The 23,317-nt window shown below is 32.7% G+C and overlaps 1 protein-coding gene across 4 annotated transcripts in view; it reads left to right on the top strand.

The window, feature by feature from the left end:
- The window catches only part of HGF (hepatocyte growth factor), a 76,640-nt gene extending 59,974 nt beyond the window's left edge, over positions 1-16,666 (top strand). For 3 of the 4 annotated variants that reach the window (XM_032402281.1, XM_032402280.1, XM_032402279.1), the window contains 7 exons: positions 1,367-1,405; positions 3,055-3,151; positions 5,705-5,779; positions 6,620-6,766; positions 7,490-7,596; positions 7,721-7,866; positions 15,339-16,666. In XM_032402281.1, coding sequence (XP_032258172.1) covers positions 1,367-1,405; positions 3,055-3,151; positions 5,705-5,779; positions 6,620-6,766; positions 7,490-7,596; positions 7,721-7,866; positions 15,339-15,515 — 788 coding nt within the window. In that variant the 3' untranslated portion in view covers positions 15,516-16,666. The remainder of the gene's footprint in view (positions 1-1,366; positions 1,406-3,054; positions 3,152-5,704; positions 5,780-6,619; positions 6,767-7,489; positions 7,597-7,720; positions 7,867-15,338) is intronic. The other variant, XM_032402282.1, reaches the window with a different exon arrangement.
- The last annotated feature ends 6,651 nt before the right edge of the window (positions 16,667-23,317 follow it).

A 23,317-nucleotide genomic window follows, 5' to 3' on the forward strand; every position in this document is an offset into this window, starting at 1 on the left:
CTATTAACTTGATGTTTAGAAATTGAAAACTTGAAATACAATTAAGGATAGAGAGGTCTAGTCTTTTTCATCACAATACCAGAAGGAATAAATACCTAGTTTTTAATTTTAGAATTTTCAAGTAATTGATTTCAGTGGAAAAACCAATATCCTTGATGTTTTAATGACCACAGTTGGCCTCAATCCTAATTTGTACTATGAGTTAAAACACTGACCTCAGCTGACTCTAAAACAAAACCCTCCCCCAGGCTAAGCTAAAGGGAAAGGGAAATAATGAAATTTATATGTTTGCCTTTACCCTTATTCATTTAAAATATCTAGATCTGGAAAATGAACATAAATAAAAACCCTTTAGCATATATTAATTCTCATGAGGTCCTCCATAAAAAACAATCAAATTTGCATGTATTACAAAGGAATCCATATGCCATTATTGTTTTGTTGCCAGTTTATTGGAGCTCAGCGCATTTCCAGGGATTAACAACCACCTGGGTCTAAACAGTGCCTGACTAAACTCTATGCCATCAATTCTGAATAGTCAGACATTAAACTCCAGGAAATGTCCTATGCCTCATTCATTATTGCCTAAGTATTTTTAAATCCTAGCATCTTCCAAGCTTTTCTCTTTGCAGCCATTAAACCCCAGTAGGGAAGTTATGAAAAGTGTAAGTTATGAGGTTTTAGTTAGAATTAACTAGCAGTTCCCAGTTTTCTTTTTTCTATACTTTTTTTTAATGACAGTGTGGAAAAAAAAATATTTGAAATATTCTAACAAAACATAATTATATTTTGTTATCCCTCTTTTTCCTTAGTGACATTGATTTCTATCTACTAGAATTCTTGAAGAGTTTTCTGAAACATGTGATGTTTCAGTTATCCTCAACCATGTTAAAAAGTAAAAGTGATTTTCAGAAAAAATACAAAGCACCCAAATTAGAGTGAAAAACAGTCTATCTATACGAATGGCCCAAGCAAACTATAATAAGCATTAGTGCTATTCAATGGATTGTTCATTGCCATGTTAGGCATCTTGGCAGAATGATACAGCTTCTTGAGGTCAGCAGTGTAGTCCAAACTGCCAACACACTCATCAAATCACACACCTGGGAGCCTCCAGAGTCATAAAATAGGGCTTTCCTCACTTTATCCACTACCAGGAGGCATGTACCTTCATTACTGCCCAGTAAGAGTGATATGTAATTACTAAAAGCATACTATTACGTTTTATCTTTAAATAAAATGTCACGAATTTTAGTGAGTTATCCAATTCATGGGCATTTGCATTTCAGTATATAGCTTTGGTTCTACATAACAGAAATATGTATGTATGAATTGTGTAAAAATAATATATATATTATTTTTACAGGTGAAGGTGATACCACACCTACAATAGTCAATTTAGACCGTAAGTAATCTTTTAAAATATATATTTGACTCTCTACATGTCAGAAATGATGTCATCATTTTCTTCATGGAAAAATATCACTATATTAACTTCTATCATAAAAATAAGTTAATTTTTGTTTTTATTAATTTTTTTCTATGTGCATGTGTAAAAGAGGTTACAAAGGCAGCTACATACTGAATATCAAAATTCAATTCTCAGAAAATACAAGATGTTATATTTAACTTTGAAAAGAGCATTTACCTTGTTTGTAATTTTGGGCAAAATGTATGTAATGGATATTCACCATCCTTTAAGTTAAATCAGGATGCCAAAGTTAGAAAGAATAAAATCAGAAGGTCTGAAAGTTATGCAGTGTGTCTATCCTGCTTTATCTTTAAGGCTCTTTAAATGATCCACTAAGTAAAAGATGATACAAACTGAGAAGTTCAGTGAATCCTCAATTTAAGAAAATCTTTTTGGAGCTGCTTGTTTTTGATTTTCACATACTCCTTGGGCTGAAGGAAGATACTCAAGTGTTTTGACTTAAGAGACCACCTGCTGTGTCCCAGGCTGAAGAAGCAAATGGAAATTTTAGACCATGCACAGGAGTAGAAAGGATAAGGCAGGAGTGGTGGGGGGTGGGAGGGATTGGGTGGCTGGGTGATAGACATTGGGGAGGGTATGTGCTATGGTGAGCGCTGTGAATTGTGTAAAACTGATGAATCACAGACCTGTAACTCTGAAACAAAGAATACATTATGTGTTAAAAAAAAGAAAAGAAAGAAGATAGTAGGAAGGGAAAAATGAAGGGTGGGAAATCGGAGGGGGAGACGAACCATGAAAGACTATGGGCTCCGAGAAACAAACCGAGGGTTCTAGAGGGGAGGGAGGTGGGGGTATGGGTTAGCCCAGTGATGGGTATTAAAGAGGGCACGTATTGAATGGAGTACTGGGTGTTATATGCAAACAATGAATCATTGAACACTACATCAAAAACTAATGATGTAATGTATGGTGATTAACATAATAAAATTTAAAAAATAAATAAAAAAAGGGAAGTTAAAAACACTAGTGATGTAATGTATGGTGATTAACGTAACATAATAAAATAAAATTAAAAAAAAAAGAAAGGATAAGGCAAGGAATACGGAGAAGAGTCAGGAAAAAGTTGACTCCAAAGAATTTGGTATTGTGTCATTTGGATATAATGATTTGGATATAACAATTATGTCATCTGGATACAATTTCAATAAATACAATGTTGGTAATCTGTTTCAAAATGGCTCTATATTCTTATCATAAAAATTCAGACATAATAAAAAACATAGTTTTTTTTAATTGAGGTTATTGATTTCCATTGACATTTAGAAATAACTACTATAAATAACATTGTTTCATTTTATATTGAAATACCTTGAGTTGATTCATTTTTCTATGTTACTTGTCTCCTTAGATGAGTACAGCAAACATTTTAGACCTGATTTGACACTCCAGTCTTAATACTTACCTTCTTTCCCCCCCAAATGTTTTTCTGACAAAATTACAGTAGTTACATTTTACATTACATTTACAATTCTTTAATTATCATTGTTTTAAGAAAACTGAGAGGCATTGATTATTTCAAAATGTTTTGTCAAAGTGTTATTTATCTTTGGTCCTCTTTTTAGATCCTGTAATATCTTGTGCCAAAACAAAACAATTACGAGTTGTAAATGGAATTCCAACGCGAACTAATGTAGGATGGATGGTTAGTTTGAAATACAGGTAATTATTAATAGACACAAATAGAATGTATCTGAATTATTTGCAAAAGTCATATTCCCAACAGGATGGTTGTGCCATCCACACAGGCCCCCATTTGAGCGGGACACAAAAGGAGACTGACCATATTCTCCTTGCCAAACAGCCCTGTATTTTACAATTTGTGCCTTCAGAGATAGTGCCTTTTTAAATGGTCATGGAGGTCCCACAGGTGTTGGCACTGTCTCTGATTACAAGTGACGCTTCAGAGTGATTGAGAAAACACAACTACACAGAGAACCTACTTATACCTTGATATCACTGTAGTAGTTGTAACACACATGTAATTATTTTCCTAATCTAGGATATTATGACTTTATTTTTTAACATGCCTATGCATAATCATATCAGAAACTTTACATCTGCTTTTAATTTCTAAATTTTGTCATTGTAATTCTAATGAAAATAACAATAATTATAAGTTCTAGAATATTTTATCATTTAAAAAAAGATTAACAAATTATATTGATAGTTGACTAGCCTTGCTATTATACTATTCAGTATGGATAAAAAAAATTCTTGACATGTCTATTTTTAAATGCTCTTAAGGATCAAAGATATGTTCTCAGTAAAATCATTGTGCACAATATACTCATAAAAAACTAAGATTAGTAATTATGTTGGAAGAGTTAAATATTGAAAATAGGAGTTAACTTAAAATCTGATCTTACAACTTCCTATGTACTACATATATTATGTCATATGGTAATCAGAATGTTAAAGTATCTTTGTATCTGTCTCTATTGGAACCTCATCATACAACCTACCCCAAAATGCACCTGAATTCTAGCCACATCTTCCCTTGTTTTTAAGACACCCCATGTTTCTCCTTCCAAATGTTTAAGCTCTTGTTCCCACTAAATGTTGTAGCTTTCTTCCTCCATATTCTGAGCCTGGAAAATCCTTCTCATTCTTCGAATACTAACTCGAATATCTCCTCTTTTTGGAGACCCTTTTTGTTCCTTTACCTCTAACTTCCTAGAGTAGAGGAAGAAAGTACATCTTTTGCTACAGTTAAATCACAGTGACATTAAAATAGAATAAACACAACTTGAAACCAAAGTTCTTTTATGAATAAGCCAATTTGTTAGGAAGCATGGAATTTATATCCTTTGATATAAATATACATAAAACTTCAGATACCAAGTAGAAGATGGCCTAAAGTTCTTTTAATATATCCTTCTTGCAAGGAGTAACCCATCAAAATTTACAAATATTTATGTTACAAATTAGTGTAGCTGTCCTAGATGTGTAGTACTGAAACAGAGTTGTGAAACTCACCAGAATATTACAGCCAATTATGAAATATAAAAGATTTAATAAAGGCTGCCAATTTTGGGGGAAGAGTGATTCATTTTCTTTATGAAAGAAAATGTTTCAGGAATCCACATATCCGAATGAATTAGTGATTCTTTGCAAATCTCATAACTCCAGGGAAAAAAAGGGGCATATACTTCTAAATTTATTATTACCCATGGGAGAATGTATAAGAATACTCCTTTGGAAGTCTCCATCCTTAGAGGAGCAGGTGAAACTCTTTTTCATCAGATTAGAGTAGTATAAACTTTTAGATAAATATATTTTTCTTTTAAATCCAAGTCCTCAGTAAAAACAGCTGTTGAGTTATTCTTCCAAAACACATACTGAGAGGAACAGAAATTAAAACTCAATATATACTCTCATCTTCCTCTGTGGTACAGGCCATAAATAATTGTGGTCTTAGTCTGGGAACCTTCTTCTATTACCCTCTGAAGCACTGAACATCTGTATTCTTTGGAAATGTAAATTGTGAAAAGTTGTGCTTTTTCCATTTCTCTGCCAAAAAAATAATGCATCTACAGATTTAGGATATCATCAAATAAATGTACTAGTGTTTTTTATTCTCTACAAATATTTTATAATTTCCTAGATGATGTCTTACAAAATTGTTTTCATTTTATAAGTGAAATGTTCTATTGCTTGTTTTAAGCTGAACAAATTTACTCAAACTCAGCGATGTTCTAATGTATCAAAAAGAAATAATGGTAATGAAAGAAGGGAATAGTGTACAAATATATATTACTACCATCAGATAGTTTTCACGGTTTAGGTAAAAACTCAAATTTGCATTTTTACAATCAGACACTGAATTTAAAGAGGTCTACGTTGTTTTTGTTGTTCTTTTGTGGGGTTTTTTGTTTATTTTAAAATTCTATTTTTGTAGTACATACTTGTTCTCCCAAGGATAAAGACACACACACGTGAACATGTATGTTGGCAATGGATGTTGGTGTGTAGTGACAGGGCTCCTTATACAAAAATAAAGTTATTTTCCTAAAATTGTAATCACATTATGAAAAAAATGCTAGTGCTACAATCATCAAATATCTTTCCAAAGGATTACTCATTTTATTCTAGTTAATTTCTGTATTTTCCCCTCAAATGATTTATTTTTTAACAAATGGAGCCATAGGTTTTGCATTAATTGGCAGGCACCCTTTCCACACAGATGTTGTTTCTCTTTCCTCTTTCTCATAGAAATAAACATATCTGTGGAGGATCATTGATAAAGGAAAGTTGGATTCTTACTGCAAGACAATGTTTCCCTTCTCGGTAAGTGTTTCTGAAACCAATATTTGTTTTGAGCACTTAAAAATATGTAGGGCTTCCATTTAGCTTTTAGGCTTAGAATGTGTATTCATTTAACAGATTCACCAACAAGGGATGAACAAATTAATTTCTTTCTTCAGATTTAGCTCACAAAGCTTAATTTGACTTAATTGATATATATGACTGGATACTGCTTCTGTTCACTTCTTTCCACAATCGGCATTACTCTCATTTGGGGGGAAATTTTGCTAGAATTATGTAAATAATTCTTCCTCAACCTCTTCCTTGCATGCTATATGTCTAGATAGAAATTCTTTTCTGAATTATCAACAAATTTATCTCAAATCTCACTCCTCCTTTCTTATGTAAATCCGGCCTCAAAATCATCATGGGAATAATTTTTAATGAGAATTAGCCTAAGGAAAGTTAAGGAGGCAGCATTTGTAAGCTTACTTCCTGATTCTCATCAGGGTCATTGATTTTGTTAGTATAAATTTTCAATCCTCATTGATAAACCAAACATATACAAAACTAAGAAGGAAAATCTGAAGAAAATTATAATTCATGTAATGTACTTTACCTGAGAATTTTTCACATGTGATTTACTCTTAAGCATAATCAAAAGGTTTTTTTTTTTCTTAAATAGCTCTTAAAAGCTCTTTTTTGCTTATGTGTGCTTGTAGCTTTCAGAATCTCTGATAACAAATATGTTGCTCTTTATTATACTTTGATTCAAATTTTAAATTTAAGTTATTTATCTGCCCTTATAAGCTAAAATAATAATACGTTTGAACAATATTACCCAATTTAAAATTATATTTTACATTTCAATTTTTTACTTAGAAACAAAGACTTGAAAGATTATGAAGCTTGGCTTGGGATTCATGATGTCCATGGAAGAGGTGACGAGAAACGCAAACAGGTTCTAAATGTTTCCCAGCTGGTGTATGGGCCTGAAGGATCAGATCTGGTATTACTGAAGCTTGCTAGGTTAGTTGCTTGAGAATGTTTTGCCTTTTTAACCTACAATGGAATTGGTGAAGCTTTTTCTTCAGCTATGTGGCTATTCTCTCTCTTTTAGGTTAATTTATTATAAAAGCATATGTCACATGTTGGGGCGCCTGGGTGCCTCAGTCAGTTAAGTGTCTGCCTTCGGCTCAGGTCATGATCCCAGGGTCCTGGGATCGAGCCCCACATCAGGCTCCCTGCTCAGCGGGAAGCCTGCTTCTCCCTCTCCCACTCCCCCTGCTTGTGTTCCCTCTCTCACTGTGTCTCTCTGTCAAATAAATAAATAAAATCTTTAAAAAAAAAATCATGTCACATGTCATATATGTGTGTGTGTGTAGAGACAAAGAGAGTCATCTTCAAAATTTTCAAAAATTAATAAATGAAGTTTGACCAACAGCCTGATCAGCCTGCTCTAAAACCAAAACTTAGTGAATGATCATTTGATAACTTTAATAGGTAAAATAATGAATTAAAAAAAAAGCAGTGACCATTTAGCAGGTAATATTAGCAAGTAAGTGACTCCTTTCTCTCTACCTACTCCTACCTCTACTACATACATTATATATTAGACATTCCCTTTTTCTTAAGAAACAAGACTGTTTATTCTCTCTTAATCTCATATTAAAAATTAACACTAAATTTTAATTTGTTAATTTTGTGTTGAATTCAATCAAGGGTATTTACCATTGTATTTTCTATTTTCAGGCCTGCTGTCCTGGATGATTTTGTTAGTACAATTGATTTACCTAATTATGGATGCACCATTCCTGAAAAAACCACTTGCAGTGTTTATGGCTGGGGTTATACTGGATGTAAGCTATTTTTAAGATGATAAGGCAATATCATACTTATTTTATTTAAAACAATTCTATTTGTCTCTTATTTTTCTCAGCTTATCCTGTGCTCATTAACTGTACATTTTTTACCCCATTCCAGCCATCACCTCTGACGGTCTATTACGAGTAGCACATCTCTATATTATGGGAAATGAGAAATGCAGCCAATACCATCAAGGGAAGGTGACTCTGAACGAGTCTGAAATATGTGCTGGAGCTGAAAATATTGTATCAGGACCATGTGAGGTAAAAAGAACATTTTTTAAAAATAAGTATATAATAGGGGTGCCTGGGTGGCTCAGTCGTTAAGCGTCTGCCTTCGGCTCAGGTCATGATCCCAGGGTCCTGGGATCGAGTCCCACATCAGGCTCCCTGCTCCGCAGGAAGCCTGCTTCTCCCTCTCCCACTCCCCCTGCTTGTGTTCCTGCTCTCGCTATGTCTCTCTCTGTCAAAAAAATAAATAAAATCTTTAAAAAAAATAAGTATATAATAAATATCATAGTTTCTTATGTTTCTTTTTTGTTTCTTTTTGGTCCATTTTTCTCAAATAAAAATCATTGTCTACCAACTTGTTCTGAGAGAGAGAAATTGGGAAAGATAACCCCCTTCATTATCCTTGTACACTTATTTTAACTAAACAGTAAGAAAATCCATGTTTCATTGTCAGCAAACTATGATGATATTTGTCTCAAAAAAGCAATAAATGAATACACCAGAACTCTAATGGAAAGCTGTTCAAATTAAAAGTATCCAGTATGCAGTTTGATACAATAGCTTACATTTTTCTGTTTTCTAAAGTTATCTGATCTTCCCAAATTCTCCCTAAATGAACTCTATGTCTGGTTTTAAACTTTTAAATGTGTTTTTGGTTAAGCCAGTGTGTGTGGTGTGTGTGTGTGTGTGTGTGTGTGTGTGTGTGTGGTTTAAACAAATTCTATTTTCAAAAACCAAAAGGTCGAAGTTGGTGACTTTAAGAGCTTGAACATTTTCATTTGTTAGGCAACTGTTCTTTCAACTTGGCAGTATTCCAATCCCTATTTTACATAGACAAGCTGTTAAACCATTATTTTATATGTATTTTTTTTATATTTTAAATTTTATCTATTTATTTGTATGCATATTTTGTGCTTTTAAAATTATTCCTGAAGTTGAGGACATTTTTATTAAAAATTTTAATTCCAGTGTGGTTAACATAAAGTGTTATATCAGTTTATGCTATACAATATAGTGATTCAAAAATTCTATACATTACTCAATGCTCATCATGTACTCTTAATCCCCTTCACCTATTTCGCCCCTCCTCCCACCCACCTCCCCTCTGGTAACCATCAGTATGTTCTCTATTGTTAAGATTCTATTTTTTTGGTTTGTCTTTTTTTTCTTTGTTTTGTTTCCCAAATTCCACATATGAGTGAAATCATATGGTATTTGTCTTTCTCTGACTGACTTATTCCACTAGCATTATACTCTCTAGATTCATCCATGTTGCTGCAAATGGCAAGATTTCATTCTTTTTATGGCTGAGTAATATTCCTGTGTGTGTGTGTGTGTGTGTGTGTCTATATATCAGATCTTTATCCTTTCATCTATTGATGGACACTTGAGCTGCTTCCATAATTTAGCTATTGTAAGTAATGCTGCAGTAAACATAGGGGACATATCTTTTCGAATTAGTGTTTTCATATTTCTTGGTTGAATACCCAGTAGTGGAATTACTGGATTATACAGTAGCTCTATTTTTAATTTTTTGAGGAAACTCCATACTGTCTTCTGCAGTAGTTGTACCAGTTTGCATTCTCATCGATAGCGCAAGAGGGTTCCTTGTTTCTCCACACCCTGGCCAATACTTGCTGTTTCTAGTGTTTTTAATTTTAGTCATTCTAACAGGTATGAGATGATATCTCATTGTGCTTTTGATTTGCATTTCCCTGATGATGAGTGATGTTGAGAATCTTTTCATGTGTCTGTTGGCCATCTGTGTATTTTTGAAGAAATATTTGTTCATATCTTTTCACCATTTTTCAATTGGGAAATTATTCATTTTTTGGGTGTTGACTTATATAAGCTTTATATATTTCGGATGTTAACCCTTCATCAGATATGTCATTTGCAAATATCTTCTCCCATTCATTAGATAGCCTTTTAGTTGACTGTTTCCTTCACTGTTGACTGTTTCCTTCACTGTGCAGAAACTTTTTATTTTGATGTTTGATGTAGTCCCAGTAGTTTATTTTTGCTTTTGTTTCCCTTACCTCAAGAGACATATCTGGAAAAATTATTGCTATGGCTTATTTCAGAGAAATTACTGTCTGTGCTCTCTTCTATGATTTTTATGGTTTCAAGTCTCACATTTATGTCCTTAATCCATTTTGAATTTATTTTTGTGTATGATGTAAGAAAGTGGTCCAGTTTCATTCTTTTGCGTGTAGTTATCCAGTTTTCCCAACACCATTTGTTGGAGAGACTGTCGTTTTCCCATTGCATCTTCTTTCCTCCTTTATTGAAGATTAATTGACTATATAATTGTGGGCTTATTTCTGGATTTTCTATTCTGTTCCATTGATCTATGTGTCTATTTTTTGCCAGTACCATACAGTTTTGATTATGACAGCTTTCTAGTATATCTTAAAATCTAGGATTGTGATACCTCCAGTTTTGTTCTTCTCTTTCAATTGCTTTGGCTATTCAGGGTGTTTTGTGGTTCCATACAAATTTTAGGGTTGTTTTTTCTAGTTCTGTGAAAAAATGCTGTTGATATTTTGATAGAGATTGCATTAAATCTATAGATTGCTCTGTGTAGCATGGACATTTTAACAATATTTGTTCTCTCAGTCTGTAAACATGGACTATCTTTCCATTTCTCTGGGTCATCTTCAATTTCTTTCATCATTGTTTTATAGTTTTCAGAACACAGGTCTTTCACTACATTGGTTCAGTTTATTCCTTTTACTATATTTGGTGCAATTGTAAATGGGATTGTTTTCTTAATTTCTCTTTCTACTACATAATTTGTATATGGAAATGCAATAGATTTCCATACATTGATTTTGTATCCTGTGACCTCACTGAATTCATTTTTCAGTTCTAGTAGTTTTTTGGTGGATTCTTTAGGGTTTTCTATTTAGAGTATCATGTCATCTGCAAATAGTGTAAGTTTGACTTCTTCCTCGGATGCATTTGTTTTCTTTTTGGTGTCTGACTGCTGTAGCTAGGACTTCCAGTACTATTTTAAATAACATTGGTGAGAGTGGACATCCCTGTCTCATTCCTGACAATATAGGAAAAGCTCTCAGTTTTTCCCCATTGAGGATGACATTAGCTATGGATTTTTCATAGATGGCCTATATGATGTTGAGGTAGGTTCCCTCCAAACCCACTTTGTTGAGGGTTTTTATCATGAATAGATGTTGTACTTTGTCAAATGTTTTCTCTGTATCTATTGAAATAATCATATGGTTTTTATCCATTCTCTTGTTCATATGATGTATCATTTTGATTGATTTGCAAATATTGAAACACCCTTATATCCTAGGAGTAAATCTCAGTTGGTCATGGTGAATGATTTTTAAATGTATTGTTGGATTTGGTTTGCTAATATTTTGCTGAGGATTTCTGCATCTATGTTCATCAGAGATATTGGCCTATAGTTCTCTTTTTCTGTAGTGTCTTTATCTGATTTTGATATCAAGGTAATGCTGACTTCATAGAATGAATTTGAAAGCTTTTCTTCCTCTTCTATTTGTTGGAATTGTTTGAAAATAAGTATTAATTCTTTTTTAAATCTTTGGTAGGATTCACCGGTGAAGTCTTCTGCTCCTGGACTTTTATTTGTTGGAGTTTTTTTTTTTTTTTTTTACTACTGATTTAATTTCATTGGTGGTAATTGGTCTGTTTTCAAATTTTCTATTTCTTCCTGATTCACTTTTGGGAAGTTATATATTTCTAGGAATTTATCCATTTTTTCTAGGTTGTCTAATTTGTTGGCATATAATTTTTCATAATATTCTCTTATAATTGTTTGTATTTCTGTAGTGTCAGATGTTATTTCTCCTCTTCATTTCTGATTTTATTTGATTCCTCTTTCTATCTTTCTCTGTCTCTCTCTCTCTCTCTCTCTCTATGATGAGTCTGGCTAAAGGTTTATTAATTGTGTTCATCTTTTCGAAGAGCCAGCTTCTAGTTTCATTGATCTGTTCTATTGTTTTGTGTGTGTGTGTGTGTTTAGTTTCTTTTGTTTATTTCTGTTCTAATCTTTATTATTCCATGGGTTGGGGTTTTGTTTATTCTTTTCATAGCTCCTTTAGGTGTAAGGTTAGGTTGTTTATTTGAGATTTTTATTTTTGTGAGGTATTTATATGGCTATAGATTTCCCTTTTAGAACAGCTTTTGTTGCATCCCAAAGATTTTAGACCATTGGGTTTTCATATTCAGTCTCCATGTATTTTTTTATTTTCTCTTTGATTTCTTGGTTGACCCATTCATTGTTTAGTAGCATGTTATTTAACCTAAATATATCTGTGGTCTTTCCAGATTTTTTCTTGTGGTTGATTTCCAGTTTCATAGTGTTGCGGTTGGAAAACATGCATGGTACAACTTTGATCTTTTTGAATTTGTTGAGACTTGTCTTGTGGCCTTAAATGTGATCTATTCTGGAGAATGTCACATGTGTAATTGAAAAGAATGTGTATTCTGCTGTTTTAGGATGGAATGTTCTGAATATACCTGTAAAATCCATCTGGTCCATTGTATCATTCAAAGTCACTATTTCTTTTTTGATTTTCTGTTTGGATGATTTATCCATTGATGTAAGTGGGGTCTTAAAGTTTTCCTACTATTATTGCATTATTATCAATTACTTCCTTTGTGTTTGTTATTAGCTGCTTTATGTACCAGGGTGCTCCCATGTTGGGTACATAAATATTTACAATTGTTATATCTTCTTACTGGATTATTCCCTGTATGATTATATAGTGTCCTTCTTTATCTCTTGTTACAGTCTTTGTTTTAAAGTCTATTTTGTATGATATAAGTATCGCTACCCCTGGCTTTCTTTTCACTTCCATTTGCATGATAAATGTTTTTCCATCCCTTTACTTCCAATCTGCATATGTCTTTAGGTCTGAAATAATTCTCTTCTAAGCAGCATATACATGGGTCATGCTTTTTTATCCATTCTGTCACCTTATGTCTTTTGATTGGAGTGTTTAGATGTATTTTGAATATAAGAGACACAGTCTCCAAGCCTAGGAGCTTTGGAGTTGGGGAATACTATGTGAGGTAAGGCATGGAATGAGTTCAATAAATAGTGAAATATCTTTTGAAATGTAGGAAAATATATATGGGGTGTAAATATGTATTTCCATGCATGTGCTATATATATTGGTCTGAGATACTATTCCTGAAAAAAATATGTTTCATAAGTAAAAGAGTTTAAACAACTGCTTTAAAATGATATAGTTAGAAACAGGTTATGCATTTAAACCACTTTCAAATTTGATGTTTTCCTAGTAAATAGTATTACTTTGTTCATTATTAGAGCTGAAAATCTGCTAGGAGAAAGAGAAATTTATTTATTTATTTACTATTTATTTATTTATTTCTTACTTAGCTACCTACTTACACTAAGAGTCCTTTAAAACACAAAGTTTTGAGGGCGCCTGGGTGGCTCAGTTGGTTAAGCGACTGCCTTCGGCTCAGGTCATGATCCTGGAGTCCCTGGATCGAGTCCCACATCGGGCTCCCTGCTCGGCAGGGAGTCTGCTTCTCCCTCTGACCCTCCCGACCCTCCCCCCTCTCATGTGCTCTCTCTCTCTCAAATAAATAAATAAAATCTTTAAAAAAAAAAAAAAAAAAAAAAATAAAATAAAATAAAACACAAAGTTTTGAGCTCAACCCAATCTTCAAGATCATTTAAGAATCTATGCACTTATCCAGCCCTACTGTCATTACTAAAAATGCTTCAACCACCGCTCATCAAGAATTGCCTGTGATCTGATTTATCATTTATACATTGTTAGATTCCTAACTTTAGCATTGAATTATTTATTACATTATCATATATTTGTTATTTTTATCCATATTGAAGGACAATTTTAAGTTGATTCTGCCATTTCTCAAAAATGCATTTATCCTCCAGAATTTTTTTTTTAATATCACTTATATTTAAAACAAGGTAATATAATCCCTGAAGCCACTGAAATCTAAACACTTGAAGAAAACCTCCCAAATGTTTGTATAATAGCAATAGAATCACATTTGATGAAAGTCTGCCAAAGTGAATTGCTTTGATGAAGAGTTTGTATCAGTAATCACTGGTGCATTTTTAAAAAATCAGATTTATTAACTCATGTGGCATAGTTTATATGTCTCTTAGAATAACCTATTTTCCCGACTGTTTTATCTCCTGCTTCACCCCCATCTTGATATTCCCCATCATACAATGCTGATAGCGCTCTTCTTTACACCTGTTTCAGAACTAAATTCCTTAGTAGTTTCATTTTATCTCATCACATCACTATTAAGAGAAAATTAAGGTAGTCTCAAACACTCTTCTTCACACAAGGATGCCAAAAGCCAGTCATTGCAATCTTAGAAGGCTACATAGTGCATGAAAATGATGCAGCATATTTGTAATAATTATATATAATAATATGCATTAATATATACATGTTTATAAAAATATACACACATATCAATCTATCAATCTATTCATCTTTCATCTATCATCTATCTGTGTCTGATGATAAAACAGGGTAACCATATAAAAAATGCCATGAAATTAGAGGCTACCTTCTACAAAGGGGGGTATGAGATATAAAAAATATATAAATATAACTATATTAACTACAAATACAACAGTAAATGCAGGAATATTCTTTTTTTATGCCCCAGAACATAATTTCCAAACAGTAAATAGAATTATTTTATCAATTATGATGTGTATTTAATTTTCTAAAATCTTTCTGGGGACAAGATTGAAGGAAGGAAAGTAAAAAGCTTTAGAAATAAGGGAAATTTTAAGCAATTTAATCATTAAAACTCTATGATTATAGGTAGAGTACAAAAGTTCTTGTATTTTGTACATTTTCTAAATTTTCTATATTGAACATATTTTGAACATCAGAAGAAAATAAAAGTAAATATAAAGTCTACCTTCTAAATAGCTATCAGTTGTTTTGTGTTAATCAATCTGTATTCAACAAAGACGAAAACCATTTTAAAAGATGAGTGAATATGTTGTATAAGACAAGTCATTCTTTTTAAATATATTTTAAATATTTAATTAATTAATTTATTTATTTGAGAGAAAGAGTGTGCAAGCAGGGGGATGAGCAGAGGGAGAGGGACAAGCCTACTCCATGATGAGTGTGGAGCCTGACGTGGGGCTTGATCCCATGACCCTGAGATCACAACCTGAGCTGAAATCAAGAGCCGCCCAGGTGCCCCTAGACACGTCATTCTTAAATGAATACTCCACATGATAGAACACTTTTAACTTTTGTACTTCTCTCAGTCTGACTTGGGTAATTCAATAGAAAGATGACCACTGGCCTAGTACATCTATTTATGTCTTCGTATCTCAGTTGCAGCTATTGTCTTTTCTTGTATATGTGCATATTTGAGATATAAATCTGTATAGGAAATATTAATGAATTATTAACTTTGTTTCTAAAATAATACTTTTTTGTTGTTGTTACTGTTGCATGTCTTCTTCCTAGGGAGATTATGGTGGCCCACTTGTTTGTGAACAACATAAAATGAGAATGGTTCTTGGTGTCATTGTTCCTGGTCGTGGATGTGCCATTCCAAATCGTCCTGGCATTTTTGTCCGAGTAGCATATTATGCAAAATGGATACACAAAATTATATTAACATATAAGATACCACAGTCATAGCTGATGTAACTGTGTCTGAATCTTCCATCAATAGAATTCTCTTTTACATGAAGATTTCAGAGAACATGGAATTAAAATGTCACTTAAAGCAATCCTAAGACAACTACTTGAGTGTCATGTTTGTTAAGATACTCATTAATATTTATGGGTGTTTTCTGTTGTTTTGTTTGTCAGTGTTATTTTGTAAATGTTGAAGTGAATTAAGGTACATGCAAGTGTAGTAACATATCTCCTGAAGATACTTGAATGGATTAAAAACTGCAAAGGTATAATTGCTGGATGATAAAAGATTTAATGGAAAAGTTCAATTAATCTCTACGCTGCTTTCCAAAGTTAGTTTATGAATAAACCATAAGTTAAACATTATTTAACCTCACAAAGACAATTTATGCCTTTGTCCTTAAGTTGTAACTCTGTATTAAATTATATTACCTTTCATATACCATACATTATATTTCATTCATTCCTCCTCACTGTGTATCCTCTAATACTGGTCTACATCCTTTCTACAAAATTATGTGCCCATCTATGCAGACCTTGGTACACATGTGCATGCACTAGAGTTCAAATTATGGTATATCTAATGTAACCTCTAAATATTCTGAAAGTGTGTACCTGTAGTTTTTCCTTAAGAGAAAAATTGAAATTTTTAAAGACCAGTAGAAATTTTAAGGAAAGGTGCAAGATAGAAGTGACCAGCTCATTCTCTACATGTAATCTGCAGATGACCTCTACTGGTTGACATTTAAGGTGTGGTCATGACCCACAAAGTTAAGTAACACCAAATCTAGGTGTTTAAATATATTTATCATCCTAGTCATCTTGTAGTTTCTAATTCTTAAAGGGAAGAGGGTAATATGTGTATTAGTATTATTTCTTTCCTTCAAATTTAGGGACCTTATTTATGTAAGATATTTTTAGATCTACTTTCCTGAAGTATTTTCTTTATTATTCTTAGGTAATTGTCTAATTGAAGCTTAAAAAATTATTTAAGTAGGTTAATTCTAAGACTTGCTGCTGTGATTGGCTTGAGGTCATCGTCTTTAAATTTTTAAAAATTATTTCAGAGGAAAATTTCCATATGTCCCCAAAGATTTGTAAATGGACTTTCATCAAACTATGAATTAAAGTATATGTTGAAGAAAAAAAAATCAGGATACCTTTCTCAACCTGAAAGTTTTTTCCCCTAATGAGACTTTACTCAAGTAAAGGAAAAAAAAAAAAAGGAAATGAAAGGAACTAGCTTGTCTAAACTCTGAATTCAATTATGTTTTAAAGGGGAGTTATATCTGCAGAATGAAATATTTTGTGAAAATTTCTTCATTTTATCTTATTTCATTTTACATAAATCTTTCAAATGCCATGGGGGAATATCTATTCAAATGTTGTATTCTGTCTCATAATACCAAATTATCATATTTATTATTGTATTTGGCATGATTAACTAAAAACCCTGGATTTGTCAAGAAATGAGACAAAAAGTTCTAATAGGATAGGCTGTGAATTTTCACAAAATCACCCTGTCCAAATTTAAAAATAATTATTTGAGTGATTCCAAACCAGTATCCCCATTTCTCTGATTTGTTTCTCTTGACTGACATCAATTAAGGCCAGAGATCCAAACAGGGCTCTCAAAGCTTCATAGGACACAGTTCAATCTTGAGTAAAATGCTCTTAAATTTACTTGAAAGCTTAGTCCACAGAGTACAGGACAGCAAATCCAGAAATACCTATGCAAACCCAGAAATATCTATCCAAATTGTGCCATACAAATTGAACATATTGTAATAAGATATGTTCTGGTATCAAGAAACAGTGAAAGCAAAGAGAGATCCGAAAAGTTGTCAGTCCACATCATCTTCTTTGTATTTTTCTTTCCTTATGTGATATATCATTTTAATCAAAACACTAGGAATTTCAAAGGTATATTGTCCCAAAATTAAATAATTTTTCAGTTTTTTCTTGATGAACTGGCAAAATTTGATCAAATCATATATTGATGTTTGTAAAATATTTATGAAATTCTAGTATGTCTAAATACTCACACTTTAAGATTTCCTTTCTTGTCTTTTCCTCTAAATTTCCATGGAAAGAGAGGTAGGGATTACCTAGACACAAGATGCAGCCAACTTTTTAGATATTTTGAACTCAGTGTTTTCCATTTTATTAAAGGGTGAAAACACCACCAATAAAACATCAGACATGGTGCACAAAGCAGTCCTAGCTTTGAGAAGTTCCCTTTGTAATAAGGGGAGATCAGTAGAATTGACAATAAAAGCAAGATGAACAAGATCCATGTGATTTTAGGTGGTAGGACAATGAATAATCATGTCATTTTTCTCTGGCGAAAGATACTATTTCCTGGGCATTCTTTTCTTATTCAGTCAAAAAATGAAAAATCCAACTTAGCCAAAATCGATTGTATTTTGAGTAATGGACAAAAAGATCTTTTAAATTAGAAGTTTTCAATGTTATTTTTGTTTGGGCTGTTTGAATAATGGTTATGTGCTGTTGTAATTGTGGACATTTTCTTATGTCTGCCAGGAATAGTAATGTAAAATTAAAATATTTGTCATAATGCCTCTGCCGTGCAGAAGGGATGATAGTCCTTTTGTATACTTCTTTAATTTTATTGTAAAATATGTAATGAGTTTTACCTATTTGCTGTGGGCAGGTCCTCAGTAAAATGGTTTATATTGAGTCAATCTCTAGTATTAACAGGCTCTTGCTTGCTATCTAAGTGTTTCAAAGTATGGGAAACATGAGACACTGGAAGGCAAGAAAAATAACAATAATGGCATGTGATAGCAAAATTGTATTTCACTTATTCCTGTGAATATTTCTTGTTGGTACCAATGGTACTATACAAAGTGAATGTTATAGCCACAACATTCTCTTGGAAAAAAAAAAAAAAAAGAAGCACTGTCAAGAAGTGAGAAATTGTTGTCAGACATTTTGTTGTTTCTAAATATTTTCTTTCTTTTTTAAAAGAAATACTGGTATTGCAATATAGAAATCGTGAGGTAAAGAGTTTTAATAAACTCTCATACTAAAAAAACTTTAAATTGATTTACTAAGGTTCCAAAGATAACTTTTAATTATATCCTGTATTTATAGACAAACTCATTTGAATGATAAAGTTAACTTGAATAAAAAGACATAGTCTTTGTGGAAATACTTTTCACAATAAAGTTCAAAAAGAAGTTCTCTTTCAACATTCAACTGAGTTTCGTACTAAGAATTTACTAATACAAAAAAAAGTTAAAATTTTCTGGTCCCAAAAATCTTGACAGTGTAATTTTAAGTAGGTTCATTTCCATTTGCACAGAAAGTTTCTGTCTTTAGGAAACTGAAAATGGAATACTATGGATGTTATGACTGTTTGTCTTGGTGTAAATAGGAAATTGATAAGCTGCCTGTTTAGTGGTATAGCTGGATGCTTACCCAAAAAGGGAACACTGTGGTTATGACTTGTATATAAAGTTTCTGTAGGTAATAAAGTTGCTATTTTTATAACCATGATTATATTATTATTATTATTAATAATAAAATATTTTATCAAAATGCTTCCTTTCTCTTATTATAATTATCTATACAGACAGGTTTGAATCTGCTCTAGGGCTTAATGCAGAAAACAACAATGATCTCACTGACAGAAATTACGTATACTTTGTTGCAAGAAATACTAGAACTAAGACAAATAATCATTCTTTTTTTCCAACTTCTATCCATGGCATTATCAGTGGTCTTCACTAAACCATTAATCTCTACACACTTTGATTTCTCCCACCATAATATACAATTATTTAGTCATTTTCATATTTGCTAGAATGGTACTGTGATATAACTTGCTAATATAAATAATATAAAACATTGTCATGAAGGAGCATCTAAATTCCTTTACTATATCACTATATATCACAAAAGTAATTGTAAATGATCCAATTAATCAATTAATCACTCAATATACCTTTTAAAATATGCATTAAATTCAGAATAAATGTGAGTCCAACAGACTCACCTAATTCAAATGGAAAGCAAGTTTGGAAGAAAAAATTATCAATTAATCTAACCAAACAGAGCTCTGTAACACTATTGATTATTTCAAGTTATATTGTCTCTTGCCAAAAAAAAGTTGCACTATTAATTTTCTAATATAGATACCTATCTCAAGTGATGACTAATATCTCTAACTCTAGAGCCCCTGATAGTATCTGATCTTCCTGACGATTATTATCTAAGCAGAATATATGCATTTATTCAGTTCTGGTAGCAGTATTTCTGGTAGTAGTATCAAAGAATATTTCCAATACATATATTGCTGGTTTTTCTAAATTTTTATTTTTTTTCTCCTTTTTAAGAACTCCATTCCCTTCTAAACCTATATTCAACTATTTTAAGTAGAATACTCCAGGACAGCTTCTCTAAGAGGTGGTATTTGAACAGGCGTGAAAGAGCAAGCTAGGTAAATATCTGGGGTCTAATAAATAAAACTTGGACAATATTTTTGTCCATTATGCCATTTGTCAATGTCCTGAATAGAATCATCTTAGTTTGCATTTCCTCAATGTTTTAGTCCAGAAGGTTCATTGCTATTCTATTTCATTATTTTCTGACACAGGCCCCATCCTTAATCTATACAACCCTAAAAGTGCTTTCTGTGTCATTTTACCAAATTGCAACCCTTTCATGTAAAATACAGATTAAAAGTCTTATTCTACACAGTCTATATCTAGCTGTTTATCTATCTATCTGGTTCCTTATATTTATAAATATCTCAGTTGTATGTGTTGCTTAGGAGAGCGAAATTTAAAAGACTGTTTGTAGTAATTTGGTTAAAGTTTACAGTCCTATGAAGAATATGTTATTGCCTGAAGCACATCTAAGCAAGACAGAAAATACTGGGCAAAGGAAATAATTCAAAAGAAGTGTGTGAGTATAGATTATACATATTATTTTATGCTTTTAAAAAGGTAGAGAACAATATCAAAACAAAACAAAACTTACCAATCTGACATATTAGCTAATTCCAAACTGACTTTGGGCCCTTATTTCTCTCAATGAACACCTATCACTTTATTTTCATTATTTTATTTCACATTGTAAATTTCTTCACTTTTAAACTTCATGCCATGGGATACCTGGGTGGCTCAGTCAGTTAAGCCTCTGCCTTTGGCTCAAGTCATGATCCCAGGGTCCTGGGATCGGGTCCCCCAGTGAGTTCCTTGCTCAGCGGGGAGCCTTCCTCTCCCTCTACCTACTCCTTCCCCTGCTTGTGCCGCCCCCGATAAATAAATAAAATCTTTAAAAAAGAATAAACTTCATGTCTGTGTTCAAACAGTCCCTGTGAATACCAGGCTTCTCTTTAATACCCCCAACCTTCAAATGTCACATAATTTCCCTTGTGAATCCATCGTCAACATCTTTTATCTAGAAGTCATTACTTCTTCAGCTCTAGGCTGGGTTTGCTGATGGTTCCTTCCACTTGTTATCAGAGTTTGCCTATGACTGCATGAGATTTATTTTGTTTTGTTTTATTCTGCTTTGTTTTTAATGTGCAAACTGCCTCCACTCAGTTTGAGCTGCTCAGAGACATCAGCAATGTCTTGCTATTAATATTTGTATATTCTTTACTTTGCACAGTGCTTCACCTGTAATGATACTCTATAAATATTTTATAATTATTAATATTCTATAATCTACCCTCTTTTTGAAGGTTTATCAGTATTACACAGAGAAATGCAATTTTTGTTAAAATTAGGCAACTCTCATCAAGGTTTAAGAATTTTAGGGTTTAATATTTAATTACATTATTTAGATTTGAATTAGTAACTGGGACTATTTTTCAATGGTCTATTGTATTTCATACATTGGGGCATGCAGATGGAAAAGAGAGGAGTTATTCACTCTGAAGAGTTTATACCTTCATATTTGTAAATGCGGTTATTAAAAATAAAAATGGAGAACTAGATTGTAGCTTGCTAATGGATTCAGGTGTTTACTTCATACAGCCTGATACAGTTTTGATTATGTCTGTGAATGTTTTCCCATCTGAGTTTTTTCCACAAAGCACTGATGTCATAACACTGAGGGGGAAAGGATCATTATCAATTACTGCAAAATTATTCTGAGGCAACAATGGTCTACTAATTACATATGTGCAAATATGCCATCTGATGTGCATCGAGAAGTTTCACAATATTGTTACTCAATTAGCAAAAGGTTTTTATCTGATGAATTTTCTTAACTGAGAGAAATCAACTTGGGGAACATGGTGCAATGAAATGAAGTGGGGAAAAGGCAGATGAATTTTCATATTTTTTTCATATGTTTTTGAAGCTTTACAAAGATATTGTCCAGTTTTCAGGACTCTGATTTTTTTAAGTGGCTAAAATTCAAATGCAGTGATAATTTAGAATATAGGACTATACCCTAAGACAAAGACTTTATAGCTTATAAAAGAAAAATAATGAAAATTTGACACTATGGAATGATAAAAGTGATCAAGGATCTTTAGAGGAGAAAGGAAAAGCTGCACTTTGATTGTTTAAAGAGTTATTCTGAGAGGAAATGCTCAGGTCCTTCAGGTTAAGAGAGTAAGAATTTGAGGAAAATAAGATTGATGTTTCAGTCAGATAGTTTAGGTACGAAGCAGAACCTTCTCGTTCATGAACTCATGGAAGCTCTTACTATGTATATTTCTTAAAATGGAAATATTTCTTCAATGACTTAGGTAAGCTTTACCCAAACCGGTCTCTCATGGAACACTATTCTGCAGGACACTTTAAAGCTGTAATGAAAACAAAATGGGACTTGAATAAACTTTTAGAGATGCTGGGATACTTTATTTTTTTTTTTTATTTTTTTTATTTTTTAAGATTTTTATTTATTTATTTGAGAGAGAGAATGAGATGGAGAGATCATGAGGGTCAGAGGGAGAAGCAGACTCCCCGCTGAGCAGGGAGCCCGATGCGGGACTCGATCCCAGGACTCCAGGATCATGACCTGAGCCGAAGGCAGTCGCTTAACCAACTGAGCCACCCAGGCGCCCCAGAGATGCTGGGATACTTTATACAGGTCACTTTGTTGCAGAGTTTTCAAGGACCTTTGGATGATCGTGTGTATTTTGAAGCTCCATGAGAGAGTATGGTATGGCATATTCTTTAAATCTGCTATACTACAGAACCCCCTTAAAATTATGTAGACAATAGTTACATGTTTAGCACAACAGATCTGCTAAATACTGTCTAGGAAAACTTGATTTACTTATTTATTTTCTGAATTGGAGTCAGTGATAACTATAAGATTTCTATTGTCTTTTATAATCTACAATGATTTTTCTTTTCTAAAAAAAAAAATCTACCAGCAATCTTGCCTTTGGCAAATTTTTGCTTTTTTATACTCAGTTTGAGTAAAATTCAGACACTTAGGAAGAGTTGAGGCATATTTTTCCTGACATGTGTATTCCATCTATTTGACCTCTCATATAATATTATTAACATAAGGGGCGCCTGGGTGGCTCAGATGGTTAAGCATCTGCCTTCGGCTCAGATCATGATCCCAGGGTCCTCGCACTGAGCTCCGCATTGGGCTCTCTGCTCAGCAGGGAGTCTGCTTCTCCCTCTCCCTCTACTGCTCCCCCTGTGTGTACTCTCTTGCTCTCTCTGTCGGATAAAATCTAAAAAAAAAAAAAAAAAAAAAGACTTAAAAGATATTATTAACATAAAAACAAAGTTGATGACACAAAAATATGAAGGTGATACTATTTTACCCACCCAAAACTAAAAAAAAAAAACAAAAAA

The sequence above is a fragment of the Phoca vitulina genome, unplaced genomic scaffold (genome assembly GCF_004348235.1).
Source record: "Phoca vitulina isolate PV1807 unplaced genomic scaffold, GSC_HSeal_1.0 scaffold4, whole genome shotgun sequence".
NCBI lineage: Eukaryota > Metazoa > Chordata > Mammalia > Carnivora > Phocidae > Phoca > Phoca vitulina.